The sequence below is a fragment of the Dromaius novaehollandiae genome, chromosome 14 (genome assembly GCF_036370855.1).
Source record: "Dromaius novaehollandiae isolate bDroNov1 chromosome 14, bDroNov1.hap1, whole genome shotgun sequence".
In the NCBI taxonomy this organism is placed as follows: Eukaryota; Metazoa; Chordata; class Aves; order Casuariiformes; family Dromaiidae; genus Dromaius; species Dromaius novaehollandiae.
This window is the reverse complement of record NC_088111.1, coordinates 8,307,713-8,330,901: the sequence shown is the minus strand read 5'-3', so window position 1 is coordinate 8,330,901 and position 23,189 is coordinate 8,307,713. Positions and strand designations below refer to the sequence as shown.

Here is a 23,189-nt window from a genome sequence, read left to right as displayed (position 1 = left end):
TAGTTTGATTTCTGTTCCCTGTCAAACCACTTGAAAAATTATTATTTTCCCCAAGAAGTGTATTAGCGGGCTAAAGTGCCATATTTTACTTAATGCCATTCCTGAGAAAAGTACAACCTGTTTTAGCCATAATGTTTTACCAATGCCCAGGAAGGATCCTAGAGAAATACAGGAAAAGCATCCTCTTTTCCCCTCACAATTAATACAGTGATATTAGCCAATACAAATATCAATATAGCTGTATTATAAAAGCTTTTAAAAAAATACCTTAGAAAAGGTGGTTTTATAATGCCATTCATGTCAGGTTTCTGTAAAAGAAAGAGTATTTATATAGATTTGCAGAAACAAATGCTACAGGTGATCTTCTCACTATCCTCTAATGAAAAGAGGCCCTGTCATTAAAACAAGATAAAACATCTAGCCCTTTGGCGTAATAATTGTGCAGTTCAGTTCAACTGTGGAGATGTATTTGGAGAGAGAGAATGATCTCAGGACACCAGCTTTCTGCACATAGGGTAGGAACAGAGACTCCCCTAAGACAGTGGTGCCTTGTTTGTCTTTTCAAATTTAAGATTATCAGTCACCTCTCTCAGTTCTAGCTGGGCTAGAACCTTTATATAGGTTTATAGGTTAACTTTTTATAGGTTAAAATAGCAAATGAAATGTCACTGAAACAAAGTCATCAACCAAAAGAAAAGTATCTGCAGTACAAATATCTTACCACAATGTTTATATAGCATAATTTATAAACTACTAGTTGTCAGAGTGAAATGCCAAAACCGGACTTGAACACGGGGCTTGGAGCAGATTTGATACACAGAGGGCACAGTCAGCGCGTTGTCATGCAACTGTAAAGTCATGAAGTTAAAAAGGCAGCATCCAGCATAACATTTTTAAAAATTAAAAGCCTGAGGTGAGAGCAGATTCTCATCTGTATTACAGTTTTTATACCAGCTACCATATATAGCTACTGTTGATTTACAAAATACAAGTTCAGGTGTCTCCCATGACTTTCACGGGTGGTGATAGTGGAAAACAATAACAACAACAAAAAAGCAAGAAAACAGCTGACAGCACGTGTATATACTTTGCATTGTTTGTATGAGAGCAATGATACAAAAGAAGCAGTAATTTTAAATGGCTATTGCTAGTATTTTGTTATAATTATACTCACATTTACATGCGTGATCTGAAAACACTTGTTGTTATAGCTACAATTTGCACTGTACTTTTGTGATGAAATGCACTGTATTTTTGGGAAGTTAAGATAACCCAAAAGATGGCAGTGTTGCACTGCGACGGTGTTCCTACAGGATGCAGTGCTTCAGATGTGATAAAATGAAGAACTATTGTGAATATTAGAGTTGCCAAGCCTGTTGCACAAAGCAGAAGTTTTGGCAAACATTTAATTTCTACTCCCCCCCCCCCCCCCAAACAACTTGTAGTAGTAGTCAGGCTTAAAATTACATATTTTGAATGCAAATTAATTGCATTGCTTCTAATAGGTGTCAGATAAAGCTCAAAGGTGATGGAAAACTATACTTACTAAAATGAAAATTTGAACACCACATTTGTGTGTGTAGAAGCAGGAATATGCATTTGCCTTTTATGCAGCATTTTGATTTGTACTAATCATTCAGTCTGTATGTCCAGTTTGTTGCTAATACTTACATTGAAAGTTTCACTGCTAAACAAAGGTCTGTAAACCTTTTTTTTTTTTTTTTAGGTACATCATCTATTGTACCAGTAGTTCCTAGATATCATGTTCTTCACCTGTGTCATGGTGTCTTGAAATCTGTATTTCCTCAGGACCTAATTCAGCAGCTTTCTTAAGCATGTGCTTAGCTTGTACATGTACATGATCAGTGTCACTGGAATCACATCAGTTCTAACGACCATTAGGCCTATAGTTGTATACCTTGATGAATTAATGTCTGAATTACATGCTACTTTTTTACTGAACACCAGCCATCAAAAACTTATCAACTAAGTCTTTTTTAGATGAAAGTGTTCTGTATAAAACTGTTCTACATAACACACCATGAAAAATTTAAATTCCATCATATTTAAAACTGCAACTTGCAAGAACCATCCCTCATCTTTCCCGCTTGAAATCTTCAGCTATTATTCTTTGTATTCTGAAACAAAGATAAGATGCCTCAATGAATCATTCTGTGCTCCTTTATAAAAGGCACTGTAACCATATCTGTCACATGTATACAAATCCTGAACCAGTCTACAAACCAGCCTGGTGTAGTATTTAGCTTATTTGCAAAGCCTCATGGTGGGGTGGGGGTGGCAACTTGCACAGAAGCAGGAACGACAAGGAAGCACTGCAGCTTTTCGGAAGAATGAAAGTAAACGGCAATTATGGAGAAGACCCCTTTGGTGCAAGTGCAGTGACTCCGCTCTACACTTCTTTTTTGTGTAACAGGTAAGAAGAATCAGGGGATCACAGTAAAAATATAGCTGCTATGAGTTATGGGGTATCTCAACACGAGTAGTAATTAGCTTATGCTCTAGAGTTCCTCGGTTTTTGGAACTTGCTTTCCCAGCGGAAATTTAGAATCCCCCAAAACATTTATTCATCTTCCCCTCCTAAAAGACTGTAAGTCCACTCTGGCCTCCAAAGAGGCTAAATGGTTCTAATTAGAATTCTGTCCTAGTCTATCAGCTAAATCATTCGCCACTTCTCTTGGTTTTTCAGTTCAACAAGATTGCCAGTCCATGAGCCTTACATTTATTCATAAAAACCAAAGTGCCATAAAATGAAAAAAATCCCCTTTCTTAAGGTGACTGCTCTTGAGAGCTGCCAGAGGACAGTTAGCCATATAAAAGGCAGCAGCACACTGAGACAATTTAACAGATTCAATAATTTCAAAGCTGTACAGCAAGTCACCTTTTACTTGTCGGAGGGCAAAGAACTCACTGTACTGCTTGCTTGGCAACTTTCACAGGCTAATACATCTTCTAACCATCACTAACATAATTACATTTGAAGGACATGTTGATGTCTTAGGTCTCAACTGTTAGCCATAGAATAAATGAACCAGTGTATAACTCTGACATTACATTGTTCTTAGGGCTCATTGCTTCTTTATCCAAAAATGAAAACCACAAATATGTCAAAATATAGATGGCTTTCTTCACAATAATTTTAGAAGTTTCACAGACACTTGATTTGGAAAGGACTCAACACTAAAATTTAGATATTACCTCTTGATACTCATTTCATGGATGTGAAAAACTTTATTCTCATGGAAAGACATTGTCCCAGAAGCACTATATCACGTACTTCCTACACAACAGGGCTTGTTACCAATAAAAAAAAGCCACTTGCTGAGATGTGGATTGAAATATGCTATAATGTACTGAAATATACAGGCTAATATTAGAGTGTTCTGACAAAAGTCAGCTAAACTCTTAATAGAAATTCTTAGAAAAAATAAAAACCATCCCAAAACATTATTACTTGAGTCTAAATGGGGAAACATCTCCTTAATGAGAGTTTCCCACCTCCCTGTCAAGCAACTTTCATTCTCTTTATTATGAACCTAATCTTAGCTGCAGAGCATGCAGTTCTTTATTCATTTTGAGGACCACAGATTTTCCATAATGAATAGCCTTTTTTTGCCTTCCTACTGGAGGAAAGATACCTTTTGTTTCAATTTCTGTAACTTCAAGAGCCATTTTGGCAATGTTTAGTAGAAATGTGTCTCTTTGTGTTGTACCTATAGCTGTTCTCCTGACATAGGTGTACAGTGGCTTTACAAAGCCACGTTCAATATGATGGAACATTTCCAAAAGACCTTTGTAGCTGAACCTCTAGCAATTTTCCTCTTTTTTTTTTTTTTTTTAAATATTTGCAAAGTCAAGATCACATGCTCTACTTTACATCATGGATTTGTCTAATTTTTTTTTAAATACAAAAATGGAGTCTTCAAAGAAATAGTTTACTCAAGAAATAAAATTAATACATTTCATTCCCTTCCCCCTATTTGTTACAATTCTTTAATAGTTTAAAATTCAGATGTTATTTTCAGACAATTAATATGACTTGTGTACATTGGTTGCTGGTGTCATACTGAGATGGTAATGCTTTTCTATTATGATGTCTTGGATGTTATTTATTATTGTCATTATTAAATGAAAGTTGCTATTATTCTTAATTTTAAATACAGTTCATTCTCTATGTTTGTCAATATAACATAAAGACACTAAAAAACCCCACAAACGCCTAATACCTCCAACTAAAAAATGCTGTAAGCAAACTTGACATCCTAATAGCAGATTAAAAAAAAAGTAGAAAGAGGAGATTTCTTTGATAAAGATCATTATTTTCTAATGACTTGCCATTTTAAAGATCAAGTACTGCTACAATACATTGTGTCATCCTTTGAACTTAAAATGGACTATTTTACCATTAATGAGTGTGATGCAATAAACTTCCAGTTTCTTTTTTTAAAAATGTCTTTAGAATTTCTCTTCTGTGAAGTACAAATTTACACAGGCTACTTCAATTTGTACTGTGTAATTCAACAGATCACTTAGAAAGCATAAATATCCATCAAAAGGAGCAACTTAGATGTTGCTTAGATCTTTATATTGCTATATAAAATATCTCAGTTTTACCAATAAATAACTAAATGTAATTTATAGGATCCCTTCTCAGAAGCTTGCTGTAGTACCTACTAATGGAACTTAGCATCTTACCCTGGCACTGTCTTTCAGTTTTAGCAGTGACAACTAGATATCTATACAAATCACAGTACCTTTTTTTCCATCAAATTGTTATCATCTTCAAGATCAATTTTTGAAGAAAGTCTCAAATACATTTATCACCGTTCAGTGCACATCAGCAAAGTATTTCTTTAGCTATGCAGTAACAGCAAGACTAATATAATCAAGTTAATCCATTACTAACTTTCAACTTGAATCATTGTTTGAATGCTGACTTAGTGGCAGAAATACCAGATTGGTATAGCACTATCTATAAAAAATGTATTTCTACTCAGCTGTAATTTTGCTTATTATAGACTTTAATTAGTACATACATCCCTCGACTACATCCACAAAAATAATATCAACTTTCATGGAGCTGCATAAAGTATTCCTGAATAGAGAATTTAGGCTACTTCAAAACCCTGGTCCCCTACAGCTTTAAAGTCACTTAAGATGATGGATTTGTACTGCCTTCCATGAGGATTTGTTCTAACATTTCACATACTCCATTACTGAGAAGTTTTCTCTGCTATGCAGAATAAGTCTACCTGCTTAAAAAAAGAAAAAAGTCTCCTTGTACTCTTAGTTACACCCCTAAACAATTCCTCTCCCTTCCTATTACTATGAATGGAGGGACTGAAATGCCAAGAAGTGTGATACATCTGAAGAAAACTGCACCAGATGCACTGAAGTCAAGTACAGGCAGACCAGCTAGAATATTCCAGGAGCTCATTTAAGAGCTCAGTTAAGTAGGTCAAGAAAAGTAAGAAGGGCAGAACATTTGGATTCATGGTGTCTGATTACTTACAGGACCCACACTTTCTGGTCTGTCGGCTGGTGTTTTAACAGCAGCAGCTTTGGAAGGCTCCATTCTCTTGTCTGATGTTGAACCTGTTTGCAAGGATCCCAGATAGTCTGGCGGTGGGAGGACGACACCACCTTTTTCTGCAAGATTTACAGAACTAACACTTCTGATTGGTGCAGGGCTGCAAGACATAACCCAACAAATAATATTTTCAGTATTAATATAATACATCTTTTGCCCCTAAAAGATATCTTTAGTCCCAAGAAAGCACAAAAAGTGCATGAGCTAAAATTTAAGGCATAGTCCCACTGAAGTTGGTAGGACTTAAAAGAAGTCAGGGTGATGCTAGTTCTTGGGTCTCCAGATAACCATTAAAACGTGACAATGTAATCAAGGCATCATACTACACACTGTTAGAAAGTACTTACTGTACATTTTGCCAAGCAAAAAAAAAAAAAAAAAAGAGCAGAAAAGCATCATTTTTAATAAAAGTTAGAAAATTTTAAAGATTTGGACATTTCAGCAAGTCTTATCTAAAATGTTACCTTGGCACTGGGACAAATGCTTTTTCTTCCGCCAGTTCTTCTAGTGGTTTGGTATATGAAGATGGAAACCATCCTTTCCTGTAATGGGAAGAGATTACCATTTCATATTACATAATCTATCTTTTAAAAGACAACACTGGACAGAACAGTAGGCTCAATGAAATGAGAAGATTCAACATTTAAAGACCTGGCTTTTGATGATACCAAGTAAGTGTACAAAGTCTCCCTAAAATAAGTGCAATGATTTACGTTACAGAAGGACCCTAAGTCCCCAGTCAATGACAGCGAGCAAAAAGGTGGAAAAACATTTACCAATATCTGCTAATAAAAACTGATAAGAGGCATTTGTCCTTAATGTTCAAATTGCGTAACACATTATCTTACACTTTAGTTGAGTCATGTTCCCCGTAAAGCCATCCGTCCTTTTCTTCAGCTACAAGCAGCGTGATGATATCCCCCTGTGCAAAGCTAAGTAACGTCTTGTTATTTCCAGCAGTATGTGGGAAGATTGTCTTTACTTTTTGTCTTTTCATTATATTCAGTCCTGTGGCGACAGAGGTTGAACGTGATAAACTGGCATCATCTGAATTCTCTGTCAAAAAGAAAACCCCAAATTCAAAATTAACCACACATTTACCAACTGAAATATAGTTAGTTGTCTGACAAAGTAGAAGATTACAGAATACTGAAGTGGAAATCGAACCCTGACTTTGTATTGCTTTGGTGTTGAATTCTGCTCAATTATCTGCAAATGTCTGATTACCATTAAGTCCTTAATAGCATGTATATTCTATACATATGCACACTGTCATGGTAACATTGAACCAACAGACATAGAAGTTACATGAATTTTAACTGTTGCTACTGCTTTCCTCTTTTGGCATACAAAATGCTAAATGCACACATCTGCAAAAGACCTTTGTCTGAAAATTTTCCATTCTAAAAAAAATTTAACTGTGTATGTAGTGTAAGATTTCATTTTCAAGTGTGCCTTGCACTCAACTTCAATTGAATCAATGAAAGTTGCAGATACTTGAGACATTAGATGTTTACTAGAAGACGACTTAAAGGACGTCTTAAAACTCTATGTTATTTGACCAGTACAGTGTATCATAAAGCTATTTTTAAGCAAGAAATGCTAAAATTGTTATTATCACATTGAAGAGTTCTGCATTTCTTAACATCGTGATCTAGACGTAGTTTGTTCTTTCCTCCCTTCCCTATAGCAGGGCAAATCAAAGATTAGTATTTTTAAAAACTAATACAACAAATCTCACAGTAGGATTTTGCATTTCAGCAAAGAAATAAAAGAGTATGTTCATTTTGTCCCACACGTATTCTTCCCCAACTAGTATACACTCAAAACAAACAAAAAACCACAACAAGACTGCAATGTTGGTTTATGTCTGTGTGCACTGAAATAATCACTGAGATACATCTTGCTCAAAATTAGAGTGTCGTCTTCTGTTAGAGTGGAAGTCTTAAGAGCATTTAAGCTGGATTAATCAGGAAGGCCTGGAAAGCGATTAAAATAGAATCTGCCTATCTTGACCTGCATTTTACTGCAAACAATTTTTCCCTTCACGTGACTTAAATGTTTCCTATTGGGTAACTAATATGTAAACACTTTATAAAGACCATTTTCTACTCCTCTGTATCTTCTGGAATTCAGGCATCACATCATGTGGAAGTGAAGAAATCCTATGCTAATTCTCAGCGTTATGCCATTTGCTCTTATATATTCTGTAACAAAAAGACACTCACCTGCTGAATTATTTAGTCTTTCGGAAGGTACCTTCGAAACCGCTGCAGGATTGTTAAACATATCAACTAGCGGACTGGTGTATGCCCTACCTGTAGGAGCAGGGGGCACTTTTGATGCATTTTCATGTTGAGGATAAAAATCGCTTCCAATCTAGAGTCACAGAGGTAAGATTAACACAATATTGAGGTGACAGTGGCATCTTAGGTTATTTGCAACATTAAATTCTAGAAAGCAATACTCAAATATGCCTAAATTGTATATATATAGACCCTTCAGAAAGTCCTTGTGTTCCATGTAAATTGTTGATAAGAACAGTTCATAGGAGGCTTCTGTCCCTTGACAAACATTTATTAGTGGGAGTGCTATGAAAACCCTCTTTTCCACAGATTCTTACCTAGATTAGTAGCTTTTTAAAAATTTTTTTGAGATTAATATCATTTAGAAATTCAGCAGCTAGTGGTAACACAACATACAAATAGGTGAAATTTAGAATTTAACCTGTTCTTAAATATGCTGTAATAAGAATCACTGAGGGAAGAAAGAAGAGGGAAAGAAAATAGAAAATACCATTCTGTTCAAGTTTTTGTGTTGAACTACTGAGTATGTAATTATTGTAATTTACAGATAAGAATGTTGGAAATGGAGGGCTAGAAGAAATGTAGTCCCGAGGCTGGGCTCTGTACAAAGAGTCCTGTGCACCCCCCTGAAAACTGAGTGAGCCCTGTTTGGATATATGCTTCTGCCTGCTATACTGTGTGTATTTCCAGTACCAGAGCTTCAGTTTAATCATTTTGCTTTCACACCCAACCCCAGTATATTCCAACAGAGGTAAATTACAGACCTGAACCCAAATGCTTAAGTACAAAAGAAATTAGTGAAGCTAATCCATTCCCATCTGAGAGACAGAACCTTTAAGCAGCAGAGAATGACATACATACCATGGTATTTCTCTCTATCATTGGTGAAGGCTGTGGAGTTCCTGATATTGGAGTGGAACCAGGTGTCCTTATTTCATCTATCATAATTTTAACTTTTTCAGGCACTTTTGTGGCATCACTACAGATTTCCTGCCACCCGGGCAGCTTAGAGTTGAGGAAGTCTGCACACTGCATCCAATTTAAAAGGTATTAGTCAAAGATATGCCTTTTCATAAAATTGCACAGAGCTATTTGCTAAATTTTCAATATAGCAAAATAAAATAACCTCAGTGAAGTGGAACTCAATTTTAACAGGCTTACATAATTAAGTAATATCTCTTTAAAACAAATAACATGATAGAAAAACTGTACTTTTTCAGGTTTAGAGGTTGGAAATATTTGATCAGCCCATAATTTTTTTTCAAAATGATTTTAAAAAGTCACCGTAATCTTTCCTTGTTGCTCTAATGCATTTAAGAGAAAACATTCCATCGAAAACATTTTCTGTGAACTGATCATGACAGAGTTTGTCCAGTTCTACTGCGTTCCTTTTGCCATCTTAGCTATTTACGTCTGTCTGATCAACATCCTGCAGGAAGTACTGCAGATCTTCTGAATGATTATTAGACTTCAGGAGTTTTACTTCTGCTCCTGTCAATGCCACTGACCTGCACGTGATAGAAGTTCATGTGCTGAGTAAAACCGCAGTGTTTATCCACCAGAAAACAGAATCTTCTTTTTTCTTCAAGGAGAGCTTCTCTGCAGCCTTCTGCAATAAATCTCTGAATATCACTCTGTCGAGAGCTCACAGTTTCCACATACTAGGTAAAAGAAAAATCATATACCACCTCTGAGTTTGATTTGGTACTCTACCTTATTACTGAAGTGAACTCCAAAATCCTCAAAAAAGGTTTTGGAAAGGTGAGATGGAGCAGGGCAGTAAGAAGGCTCTACTCCTTTCCTGCACACTCTTTCTCTTTTCATGCACACGCTTAACTCCCCTATCCTCATCAGATAAGTGCATATACTTGTTATAGGCAGTCAATAATCTATTTAGAGGACAAAAATAAAACTCGGTGAAATAAAACAATAAGAAGTCTTTTAACCTCTGAATAAAAATCTGGAGCAAATAAGAATACATCTTTAAAGCAGTAGCAAGTGAGCTGAGCAATTTCAAGGCCACAGGTTTTCTTTAATTAGACTAGTTACTTTCATCTCCTTCAGCTCCATAGCAGTTACATATACCTTCACAAAGCTATGATGAATCTATATCTCATTGTAGAGAGGGGAACATGAGTTACTAAAGAGACTAAGATGTATTTATCTGAGGTTATCAGGAAGGTTCATGGCTAGGCTGTGATTAAATGCCAATCTTTGGATTCTCAATCCCATACCTCAAAAAAAGCACTCTCCTTCTGAATGCAGGTTAAAAGATAGGTAGTAAGAAATAAGCTAGTATTTATGTCTGCTGGACCTGGTTATAACCAATGCTTTCTTTGAAGAGAAAAATATAATAAAAAGATAAGGAGGAAAAAACATAAAAACTAACATGAAATAAAGATTTTGTTTGTATGAATAAAAATAGCCATGACAAATATTTTTGTGAGATACATGGCAGCCAGAATATGACTGTTAATATTTCAGATAAAATTTCTCTTCATTACCTTGCCATTTTCCATTTCACCTCAAGATGGCAATGGTGTTTTAAGATCAGTAGGCTAGGTAATAGTAAGTAATAACAGAAATGACCATTTACCTACTTTGGGACATAAATTTACAGCAAATTACAGCTGAATTTGCACAGCATAGTGAACTCCCTGTATAAGCCTCTGCATAAAGGTTTAGTTACAGAGCTACTTAAAAAAAAATAAAGTGGTGGTCAAGGGATTAATGCTAGAAACTGAAGCAGAAATCTCTAAATGTAAAACAGCACTGCAGTCCAAAGCTTCATTTCAACTGGAATATGTACTCTAGCGGTACCTTTAAGACAACCTTTGAGAAATCAAAACCAACATGTTCTTTGAAATTTTAGAGATTAACTGTTGCCAAACAACTTAGAGGAGTTATGTGTATTAATATGTTGCATATACAAAAGTTGCGGTAAGCTTCAGACCTCAGGTTTTAGAAAAGTCTCAGCTACAAACAGCGTAACGTTTTCTGTTGACCAGCTCTCATACAAAGGAAATGAATGAGACAATACACTAACCTCCATTTCTTTATGCTCATATTTCATCGCATTTCGTGCTCCTTGACTTTTCCTTCTGATTTTTTTTAGCTCAGCCTGAGACTTCTCTAAAGAATCTAATTTGCTTCTGTGTTCGGTTTGGTACCTCTTTAAAGTTGCCTGCAAACAAAGCATTCAAAACATCTCATAAAGCACACAGCTATATAAGTGACTGGAAAGTGCTACCCATATTTATTATATGTTGCTAATTCACATCAAATAAATTTGCCAATTGCTTTTCTCCACTTTAGTTTAAAAACGCTATTAAGTCATGCATTGGTTCTGTGACATTTTTTGTAATTTTTATATATTTAGACCTCAGTTCTAATGTATAGATTAATTGACTGTTACTGAACAATTTCTGAAAAAACGTTATGACTAGCAACCAGATATATAAAATATGATATTTGCTATTAGAGTTCAACGTACTTACATTCATGTATTTTACATCCAGTTCTGTTTTCTTCTCCAGTTCAGATATAATTTCTTTATGAAATTTTTTGAACTTTAAAAGCAAATGAATAAAGGGTTATTAAAAAAAATCAGCAAAAAAGTAATTTCAAAAGTTTAAATAGGTTAAAAAAAACTTTTAACTTACACTTTCCTCTAGACAGTCATTAAGTTTCTTGTGTGTTCTTGAAATTTCTACAAGAACTTGGCCTGTTGATAAACATATAACCATATTTGTTTCTTTTTTTCTTAGATGTCTGAAGTTAGTTAAAAAAGAGCAGTAATAAAATATATTTAACTAATATATTTATTAATTAGAGTATATACATAAGAGGAATAAGAAACTTCTTGCTATTGCTAATCACAGCAGTTTAACTAAATAATTGCATCTGGCCCCAGACTACTGAGACACTCATAAATGACAGAATAATAACTAATCATGTTTATTATGCAGAAGAGACGTGGAGTGCCAGACAAAATAAAATACTTCCTTCTCTCCAGAATAGAACATACTGATTTAGTAAGACCCTCTTTTCTTGTCACAGCAGAGAACAGCACACAAGAAGCAGAGATAGTAGCTAATACCCAAATAGCCACTATTCATTTTTTGGTCTGAAAATTAAACCTTAATGTTTGTTAACTAGCTGCACGTTCAGGGTTAATAAAGTAACCTTTCACATCCATTCGCAGCACACCTGCTAAAACCCAGCTGGTACCTATGCTGATTAATTTCTCATGCTGTTTTATCAGCGATCACGGCCCGGCGGTAAGGCACTAACAGCCAAGAGGAGGCAGATTCTCAGCTTCCTCGCAACAGACCCTCCATGTCCCATTCCCCTTTGCTCTCTCCCAGCACAAAGCCACACCACTGACTAACTGCTAAGCGCCAGGCTGCTTTGTTTCGCTCTGGGAGGGCGAAGAGGCGGACACCTCGCTGCCAACGCCGTGCAAACCCCTGCGGCGCCCGCGTCACCCTGCTCCGGGCGCGGGCGGCCACGTCACCCGGCCCCTTCCCTGCCCTGGCACTGACGCACCGCCGGCGTGCCAGCTGGGCCGGGAGATTGCAACATGCTCCGGAGAACAGTAGCCGGCAATAGCCTAAAACCCCCAGTCTGACTTCACCCAAATCAGGACCGTCGATAAGGAGTTACTAAATCTCAGCCGGTAGCCAGTAAAAAAAGCTGGAAGTGCAGGGGGCCACAGTCAGGTGCTCAAGCCCCGTCTCCCCAAAAGGATTTTGACTAGGGACTTGTGCTGTTGTTGAACGTTGTCTTTTCCCTGGCAAGAACGGCAGGTTCACTGTCAGAGCTGGATCACTGGCAGGCCTCCTCCACTAAGTTATGTATTTCCCAGGGTACAGGTGGCAGGCCCTACAAAACTGTACGCCGCTGTAAAAACTCTGACTCTGCAGCCACTGGCAGTCCGACCCCAGTCTCCCCCATTTGTTAATCTTGCACTGTTCTCTACTTCCTTTTTCCAGAAATACCTGGATGAATTAACTGTTTAACATGCTGCTCTCCAAATCGTGTTTTCTGCCATCCGTATTCATTCCGGACCCATCCTGAGCTAGCAGAGATGTAGCATCCTACAGTCCTTCAGGTCCTTCATGTGCAGGCAGAAGGTCCCAAAAGATCCCCCAAAGTGCAAGTAATTGAGAAATTCAGCCAAATAAGGTGAGCGACACGCAGAAGACTCGATGTGAACATCACTCTCATCATCTGGTTCCTCAGCCCTCAAAACCTGTCTCCCCATCACGTACGTTAGTAATTCAGTAACCTTCCCATATGAGCTAGATACATTCCCAGGCACTATGGGAACATACTGTCATTTTCTTCTCCCTTCTTGTCATTCTCAACTTAGGATATCTCAAAATTTTGCTTTATTTGAAATGAGAACCATATCTTCCGTACTGTAAAGCAACATGACGCAGTAGATCTTTAACTAAATTATGTAAAGTGTGCGTTCATATCATTATTTAGGGGGAAAACCTGAGGTGGGTCAGGAGGAAAAGCAGGTGCTTTTCCTGACTTTTCAGGAGTGCCTGTTCACGTCCCTATCCCCATCTCTACGCCTCTTTGCTTTGAACAACAGGCTCCAGCGGCCTGGGAAGCAGGAAACTGAGAACACAATGGAAACAGTCAACCCCTTGATCAGCAAGAAAAAGGTAATTATACTCAGGACCACGTCTTCTAAGCCGAGAGATACAGATGAGAGAGAGAGAGGCTATTTTTTAAGGGGGGTGGGGGTGTGTGTCTGTGTGTGTCTGTGTGCGTAGAAATAATACATAAAAAATATAAATTATATAAAACTATATTTTGTTTTCATGTGTCCTTCTGGGCAGTTTACTGAATGCTATGCTTTTTTTTGTTTGCATTTAGGGTTGCTGGTGAATACAGACTTCTAAGGGTGAATACTATGAGAAGGCAGAGTTGCTATAGTAATGAGTTATTTCATATGCAACAGAAAGGTAAATACGATATAGCTGCATGAAACAATTGTGACGTGGCTGACATGAGTAAGTCACCCTGTTATTTTTAAGGCTGCTGAAGTGGATGCAGTCTAGTCTGTAGTATTTCTGTTTACCAAACTCAATTGAAAGGATACTATGCATTTTAGACTGAAATGGTGTTTTAAAACTGGATGAGTTTAGTAAGCACTTAACAGGAACTTACAAAGTAGAAAAATTAAAAAAAGAAAAAAGATCAGGAAATACAAGACAATAAGGTTTGTTATTAAATATGCAAAACAGAAAGCTATTTAGCAAGTTACAGAAATTCAAGGTGAACATTGAAATGGCCATCAAAATAAATGCCCCTACAGATTCTTATTCTCTTTAAAATTAGCTTATTTTCACTCTTCATAAAAGTATGTTCTGAGAATTTGCTGCCAGAGCACCACACTTAGCTAATACTTGGCAACGCGAACGCAGCAAGCCGCAGCCTTCCAAGTCCTGACAGACACCAACAACGTTGGGCATTGACTCAGCGCTCTCGTCGCTCCCACACTCCCTTCCTCTGGCCCACGCGGCCACCACAGTGTAAACGCTCAATAAAACAACCCATTCACCTGGTGCGTCAAGAATGGAAAACCTGACGCTCGGAGGCTGTTATTTTTGTCTCAAACAGCACTTGAACTGACTGCAGCCTTCAAGTTTTTAGGTCTTGAATACTTGGTTAGAAAGAGTATTTTTTCACTTATTTTGATTTTATTTTATTTTTTGACACAAAGAATACTGCCAAAACATGTTCTGACATTAAGAGTACTTTAAAAACTGCACTCCCTTCTAAAAAGTTTGTGCTGGATTATTTTACAAGTTTATTTTCTTCACACGCCCTAGAACACTTTTAAATATTATTTTTAAGTATCAGTGACTCTGTCATTGCATTTTCTTGTCCTCTCAACCAAAGCCTCCCTGTATGCTGTGCATCAGACAAAACCCATTTTATGCTAGAAACTCCCTACCGTTACCAGTAACCCAGCGGCACTGTATGTACTGGCTCACCCATTTCATTTCCTCTTTCATGTTTTGAATCAACATTTTGAAAGGAACCCATAGAAAGCACAATCTGACCTAATAAGACTTAAATTATAGGTAAAACTCTGCAGATTAAATAGAGAGCACTTTTAAAGTGAACATATACCATGTTCTTTTATCACCAGTTTAAGGTAAAAGGTTGGCCACATTTGATGGCCCTCCCAAGTAAGATGCAAGGAGACAAATTTTTATAGAAGAATTTTTATAGAAGACTAATGCAAGAGAGCCAAGATGACCCCTAGCCTAAATGTAACAGTATCCGAAGGGAATAGGAATTGAACAACTGCAATGTAATATTTTGATTTTAATCAAAACAGTGAATTACAGAACAGCTCCAGTAAAGACAGTAGGTTACTCTGGATTAATAATGGTACAAACTGAGATGTGGCTCTGGTGTTCAGTAATTATTCAGCTTGCAAAAAGGTGCAGAAAACACATTACTTGAGGTGAAGACAAACATTTCGCCTGTCAACTAAAAATATTCTGCAATAAATAAAAGTTGCTCATGATCAGTTTTTATACACACACAGAGCTCATAACACACAGTAACCAAATATTAACCTTGTCATCATTTACTAGCAAACCACATAGCTAGGAAACGTAATGACTTGACTAGACTGCATGATAACAGGCCACTTCACACCAGTTTATGACAGACTTACTGTAAACCTGAACCAGCTTGAGGCATCGTATTATACAATAAATTAATAAAGCAAAAACACCAGTGTTGATGAGGAAAATAATTATCTATTAAAATGCTTGCCTATCAAAGATAACATTTTTCGCTTTCTAACCCCTTCTTCTATATGAAGTCTCAGTGACTAAAATGGCAGAAGTTAAACAAGGTACATTAAATATACCCATATTTATTTTAGAAAACAAAAATATAGTCCGAAACATTTACAAATACTGCGTTATTATGTTACTATTAGCTTAGTACTGCAATGCAGGGAAGAGAAGAAAATCTCTTTCAGACATGGCTTTTGGGAGAAATCTCGAATATTAAAAAAAGCCTTAAAAATATAACAAACATTTCTCACATATATTTCTTAGAACTATAATCTGAAAAATGACCACAGACAGTAATGCCAAATTCCATGGTAAATGTATTTCGGTTTCAAATAGGTTCAATGCACAGGCAAAAAAATATATACGTCTTCTAACCTGAAACTAAGAATTTGGAAGATTTTTAGGCTCAACCAAGGCTGTTAGTTGTATCTGGATGGCAATGCCATGACCAGAGTACAATTAATCAGATTCATCACGTATTGCATTTGAGAAAATAAGGTAGACTGGAATCCCATTAAGCTCTGTTGGTTTTGTGTGTGTGTGCGGGGAGGGGGATCACTAATCCAAAATATATAACACCCTCAACTCTTCACACACTGCATTAAGCAACACATGAGCAAGAAGACATCCTTAAAATGCAGTCTTCACAGTAGATGAAAACATGAAAAACAATTTCTAATGCAAAGCGTCACTTAAAAAAAAAAAAAAGGCATATTCATTGTAAAGCCAGAATACAGAATTTTTGCAGCAGTTACGCTTTAATCTTAATGTTCACACTGGGCGATTGTAGTGGCTGGTTTTCTTTTTAGCTTATGTTGACTGTTCTTAGGAACAGAAGAATAGATGAATTTGTTCAAGGCAGAACCAAAAACGGAATTCTTGATCAACAGAGTGCTGTCCTACAGACAAGTATTAGCAGCTACTCACAAAATCATTTAAAACAAGCTTTGAAAATATTAAATAGCTATGTTAGAATTAATAAAAGTATTAACTGCATCACCTACTTGAAAGGTACTTAGATTTTGTTTTCTTTAGAGGATATCGCTCTGGAAACATTTCAAAAGTCATTCTAGTAAGACTTTCTTAGACATCTGGGAATGGACAAAGTACTTAATTATATGACTCATTTATCTCCTGCTGTCCCATTTTGCATTCAGGGCAAGTCTAGTAACCTAATGTCTTAGAGATGAAACCGCACAGTTATTTACATTAAACAAGAGAATGAGAGCTACACATGAAGACAATGTAGTTCAAGTTTATTATTAGATCCCGCTTCTGTCAAGATGTTCTCTTTTTTTTCCTAAGTTACCCTTTGCCCGAAGAAAGGCATTTATGATGAAGGAAAGTTAGAAAACAAAGTCCTTTGAAACCATTAACCCCTGAAAAGTAAATAGAAAGTTGTAAAGGAATACAATGTAACAAATATGATTGAAAAAGAAGTCTATTAAGCCTCAAATGCATTAAGTTTATCATTCTCTCATAAAAAGGTTTTATTGCAGAAGGAGGATTTAACTGTGCAGCAGACACCTTGAAGAAGGCAAACAGCCTGAATTTAGCCTTAATGGAATTTAATATGAATCAATAAAATGAGAAGAAAAGATAAAGAAATGTAACAGTTTACAAACTCTAACTGTACTTTGCTTCTAATACAACTCGCCCAGAACGCTTTAAAAATCTGTAGAATTAATATTAAGATGCACATAACTCAACAGGACTAGGTCAAGTCTGCCTTTCCTTACTGCATGAATGAACATGAAATAGCAAGCAAGGAGTAAATCTCTCTGTAGCTCATTTTATAAAATGCCACTGACACATGACCATTCAATGCCATTTTATGAAGGTGACTGCAGAAGGTGAAGGCGGGGGAAAAGGGAATAAAACCTACAGTAGAGAAAAGGAGAGGAGATTTCAGAATGAAGGATTTGAAGTCCCTTATGCATACTAGAACACAGTAACATGAAGCAGCACTTAAATTGTGATGTTTTGCTAGAACAGAAAAAAAATGCCTAAACAAAACAAAACCAGAAGCAAAGGGAACTTCACATTTTAAAAGGGATTATCAGATCAATTTTTGTCAGGAAAGTAAGTAAGTAAAAAAAAGTAAGTAAAGTTCTCACTAAAGCTACGAACAACAGAAACATTTCTGTGACTTAGCCAGTAGTTAATCCATTTAAAACAGATTAAATGTGGGGTAAAGGAAATGAACAAAACCTCCACTACACAGTGACAGAAATCTGTATATTTATGCACAAGAGCAGTGCGATAAAACCCCCAAATGATACTGATTATAAACTATTAGGAATGAAACTGAACATTCTGCTCTTATTGGACATGTAAAAGTGCAAAATTTAGAACTCAGCCCTCACTTTCCAAAAACTCGTGTACCTGCTTAACTTTGCACACAGATAGGAGCTGCCACGAAGTCAAAGGACCTATTTCACAGTATTATACAGTTAAAAATCCTTTTAATTTCAGTATGTTACCATTAAATTTTAAAGATATATGGCCTTGGCAGCATATAGCATAGTGTTTAAAGTAACAAGATTGTGTTTAGGCTAATCAAAGAGTGACTGTTTATATGGAAAAGGGAAAGCGGTGAAAGCACTTGAGATAAATACAACTGAAAAAGATCTGGAAACTGAATGACAGACTTGATGGTTAAATAGATTTTTTTTCATACTGAATAAATGATTAGAAAGCTATTTTATTTTCCACACAATCTAGAGCTGCAAAGCAACTGGAAGCCCAAAACCTAACTCTGAACCTGTGCCATCTCTTGTACCCCTGGGAAACCCAACTCGATGGAAGTGATGGAGCCTATGTCAGCCCTGCTGTAAACTGAATACTGTGCTCATCCCACAGAAGGGCATTTGGACCAAAAAGGCCATTGAAATTTTTGTCATAGGCACTTCAGCATGACATAATAATTCTTTGGAAGGCATCTGCCAATCTGTCAGTCTCCTTAACACTGAGATGGACTACTTACGTGAATAAGCATACGCTCAGCGCTGAGTGCAGAATCACAACGAACTCCTGACAGATAAGCATTTTTCCCCCATTTGCAAAACACAAAGGCAATAAATTTAAGAAAGCATTTTTCAAAGTCAGATTCCGGGTCCAGTAACTACTATATCTGAAGTTAATACTAAGTTAATAACATCTTAGTTAATACTAAGCCAGGCACAGAACAGCCTTACTTCTCATTTCATGCACAGCAAATTCATATCAAAAAGAAAAAGTCTTCTTAACAGCATGTGTTGTCAGAGTTTACATTAGGCTCCCACACAAAATGAACTGCAGCAATTATTCATTTAAAACAGAAACAGCCTCACGCTTTCAGCATCCCTGTACCTATATAGGCATTTTATATGAAGTTGATTTCCAAGCATCATTTTTCTTCTAAAGTTAGCTCAAGTTTCACAACCCACAGTGTTTCAGGTAATTATTTGAAACTGATTCAACACTCAGGGTTAAGAAGTTTCTATTTCTCCATAGCTCCGTTTCATCACTGTTTTTTAATAAGTTATATTACTTCCAAATACTTAAAACCTTTTAAAATATTTTAAAATCTTATGGATACAGAAGAGAGAAACTTCCAGAGTCCGTAAGACCCTGGAAGCTGCATAAGTCTAAGTGTCTTGGCTCCATATCCAGACAAAACCATTAGGCAACAAACAGGGTTGCACAGGACACTTGCTAAGTTGGTGAGCTGGGCACCGAGAGCGTGAGGTGGTGGTGGACTCATGCTGCTCTCCCTTCTTCTCACAGGGCTTCGTTTTTGACTCAGGTGAAGGAAAAGTCTGTACTATTTTAAACAGAGTAAAAATATTAGCTTCCATTATTTTGAAAAGAAGTGTGACCTTTCTATTGTTAACATTTTTAGCAAAGATCAATCTACTATTCTAATTCCCCTTTCTCTCCTCCCCAACTATGTTTTGATCTCTCAATCAAAAAAAAAAAAAGTTTCAGTGGGTTTCTTACTGCCTTAAAGAACTGCTATAAGCTACATTTTTTTAAAAGAAGAGATTGGAATTGTTTTTAAACCTACTGTGATGCTGAACAGATGTTAATTAACATGAAATATTCATCTTTTTTCAAATGATCGGTAAGCATAGTAACTAAATTTTCATGTTAAAAAAGGAAAGGAAAAGCATATGCCACATAAATAATGGATGAAAAAAGGCAAACATTTTTCCACCTGCTACTCCAGTTACTAATATCTTTAAAGACTGCTACAGGCATTTTTTTTTTAACCAAACATATACAAAAATATATTAAGATATGTATGTCAGACTGATCTTTCATAAGGCCTTGAAAGCCTTATATTCAGTGGCTTTTCATACTTGAGCTGCAGTCTGGTTAAACAAATAAGTGACTTGTAATCCTTATACAAGTCAGGCACAAAAAAATAAAAGTTACAACACAACCACAAGCCTGAACTCGTCTGTATGAGGCCCTGCTGTTTTTAGGCAGATTAGTTGGGGCAGATCACACAATGGAGCTAATCTCTATTTTTTACAAGACTGGAACAAGCAAATGAGTTTCCAGTACTAACAAAATAAAGAGGAAAATATTTAAGTTGTAGTTGTAAATGATACTTGAAATTCAAAAAAATTTGAGTGTATTGCTGCAATTTTTACTGTAGATCTTTGCACTGCTGCTGAGTTTCCCAGTCTCAGAAGTGAAGAAACCCCAAAACACAAAAAAAAAAACAAAAATTGAGCCTAGAGTTTTGACAAAACTCTTTTTCCTCAGAATTTCAAAACAAATATATTTGTTTCTTAGGAATGCTAATGACATCTACAACTGATATGGGATTTTTTTTAATTTAGTTTATTTTTTTAAAGATATTTTGTACTTTATGTGCTGTATGTACAAAATATAGCTATGCCCTTGGTTAAAAAAATCTACAAAGTAGTTACATATATGATGGCATTTTCTCTATGAGTGTGTCATTTACTTTCCAATTGCCATCTATTTCTCCCATTGACAAGTTTCAGTATCATACAATGAACAAATTAAGATAGCATATTTTATCTACACATGCTCACAGGCTTATTTCTTTGTATGCCAATAGACATACCTGTGAAAAAGAAGAAGAGTAGAGGGAAAAGAAGAAAAGAAAACCCACGACTGCTAAGGATCAGCTGAACAGAACACATTGTCCTGCCTGTTGTACTTTACATCCTAGCCCAACGTCTTGCGCTGGTCCTGAGTTTGGTAAGTTCAGAGGGCTCCCAGGGGAACGCGCACCCACAGCGCGCCCAGAGTAAAGCTTCTCACGCTCTGGAATTAATGTTTTCTAGACACACAACCAGGAAAATGTTGCACGTACACACAGGTCAAGTTCAGGACAGTCTTTCCAAGGTTTTTGTTGCAAAGAAGACATCTTTGCTACCTGTGAAGCAAATGTGTAATGCAACCGTTTCAATACAGACAGAATATCTATGAGAAGGCCCTCCGTGGCATTTTCACCATCTTCTCAGGCCTTGGAGGCACAGCCTGAAGGCATTAGGTACGTACACACCTCCTGCAGGTGTGCTGAATATCTCATTTTCCCCTCGAGGGCCCGTGGCCACCTGTACTATTACAGACGTTCTGCACAAACCTCTCCCAAGCCATCGCAGGCAACCGGCCGTGCTGGCGGCGCAGGCACGCGCATGGCGGTCGCACCTCGACCAGGTAAGGCATCACGAGGCACACGACTGCCAACGCTGCCTGCGTGACTGCGTGTTAGCCGCCCCAACAAATGCGGGGCAGTAGACCGCAAGACCGTCACACCTATACTTTTTCACTGACTAAAGCCAAGAGATCTGCTTTAGTATACAAGTTGCGGCTAAGAAAAGTCTCTGAAATCGATTGAGACACATGACCCATGATCTAGAGACTATCTGGAAATCAAACTGAAAAATAACTGGAAAAATCTTATCAATGTCTGTCTGCTTTTCTTCCCCTGGTGCTACTACTCCTCTGCAACACTAGCACCCCCTGAGATCGCTCATAGGGAACTTTGTACACTTTTGTTTTCTCTTCCTCTCTTCAGCCATTCCCGGAGCCACACAGTTTACACCTTACGCTGGAAATCTTCATAATGGAAGGTATAACAACATGACTGCCTACAAAACAAACTTTCTTATTGGCACTCTTACAAGAACAAGCTGCAACATCTGCTTTTAAGCATGTACATTCCTTCATGTTTAATAACAAACCCTGGTTCCCACCTCTTGTTCACTCTTTGACTTGGCAGGATCATTTCTGTTTTATATTTTGGAAGGGAAGGATTATATAACATGAAAAGTAATGATTGTCCTGCTTCACTGTATGGTGCCATCTGATCTCCTGTGCTCCCTCATGGTCCAGGATGTGCTTTGTGGCAACCTTCTTCACCGATTGTCTATTGCTCTGTGATGCTTTTTTTGTTTAATTATGGTTCTGGATAGCAACAGGGTAATCTCTTCACTTTCTTTTTCATTTACTAATAGTACAGTGCCAGGTTTTCTCCACTGCTTTTGAACACCAACTTGTAGGAGTTTTTGCCAGGCTGTTGGCAGGGCGTGTTGATGAGCACTGTATGGAGGCTTATTTCAGCATTTTATCTCAGTGTGAATGTTTACAACACCCTCTACCCTCTATTGAAATACCATGTGATCCAGGTGACAAGATCTGCCAAAATTTGTTTCCCACATGTTCTTCCTTTAACAAATAGGGTCACAGCTCCTTTAGGCAGCCAAACTTTAAATTAGAGGCATAAAGCCCTAAGCATGTGACAGACACCCACAGAATAATCTGTAATATATAGCACTTGTATAGTTAATTTGACTTATAAATCAGGGAATACAACAGCTTCCAGAAGCTCTGCAATTGATGCTTGGGCCAACTCTTAGGTACGGAGTTAAGTTGTTCACATTTAAGAATCTAAGCCTACAGGTTTTTTTTTTTCCTTTCTTCCAACAGACTTTCATCATATGTTTATATGCAGAACACTGAACATGAAAAGCCACAGTACTGATTCTAGAGAAAAAAAATGTTGATATGATTGTTTGGTTTGCTTTAAGTTTATAAATGACCTTGAAGAGTAGAGCTACCAATAGGAGCAAGTTTCTACTAATCCAATTACTATTTTCATCAGGAGAAAATTATCTAAAAGGCTGCCTCTTCTCCTTCTAGCTTTCTTATGGCAGATTGGATGCCTATATAGCACAGAAACAGAATGCTACGGCAAAATTTAAAGATACAGAGCTTCACTTCTGAAAAACAGAAAAATACTTTGCATTTCATTTTCAAGACAGCTTTCTATGTACTTTCCTTCTTATAAGAAAAAAAAAAAAAAGAAAATCAGTGGCTTCTTCCCATTCAATTTCATTATGAAAATAGAACAACAGTATGTTATTAATGCTCCATAAGAAAAGCTGGCCTGATATATGAACTGCTTCAACT

General features: G+C 36.9%; 1 protein-coding gene across 1 annotated transcript in view; it reads right to left on the bottom strand.

The window, feature by feature from the left end:
• The window catches only part of BAIAP2L1 (BAR/IMD domain containing adaptor protein 2 like 1), a 45,818-nt gene that overhangs the window by 2,906 nt on the left and 19,723 nt on the right, over positions 1 to 23,189 (bottom strand). Inside the window, exons 4-13 of the mRNA XM_026116147.2 lie at positions 11,577 to 11,638; positions 11,412 to 11,483; positions 10,961 to 11,098; positions 9,423 to 9,575; positions 8,776 to 8,943; positions 7,837 to 7,987; positions 6,457 to 6,664; positions 6,073 to 6,150; positions 5,531 to 5,708; positions 268 to 308 (exon numbers count right to left, since the gene is read on the bottom strand). Coding sequence (XP_025971932.2) covers positions 268 to 308; positions 5,531 to 5,708; positions 6,073 to 6,150; positions 6,457 to 6,664; positions 7,837 to 7,987; positions 8,776 to 8,943; positions 9,423 to 9,575; positions 10,961 to 11,098; positions 11,412 to 11,483; positions 11,577 to 11,638 — 1,249 coding nt within the window. The remainder of the gene's footprint in view (positions 1 to 267; positions 309 to 5,530; positions 5,709 to 6,072; positions 6,151 to 6,456; positions 6,665 to 7,836; positions 7,988 to 8,775; positions 8,944 to 9,422; positions 9,576 to 10,960; positions 11,099 to 11,411; positions 11,484 to 11,576; positions 11,639 to 23,189) is intronic.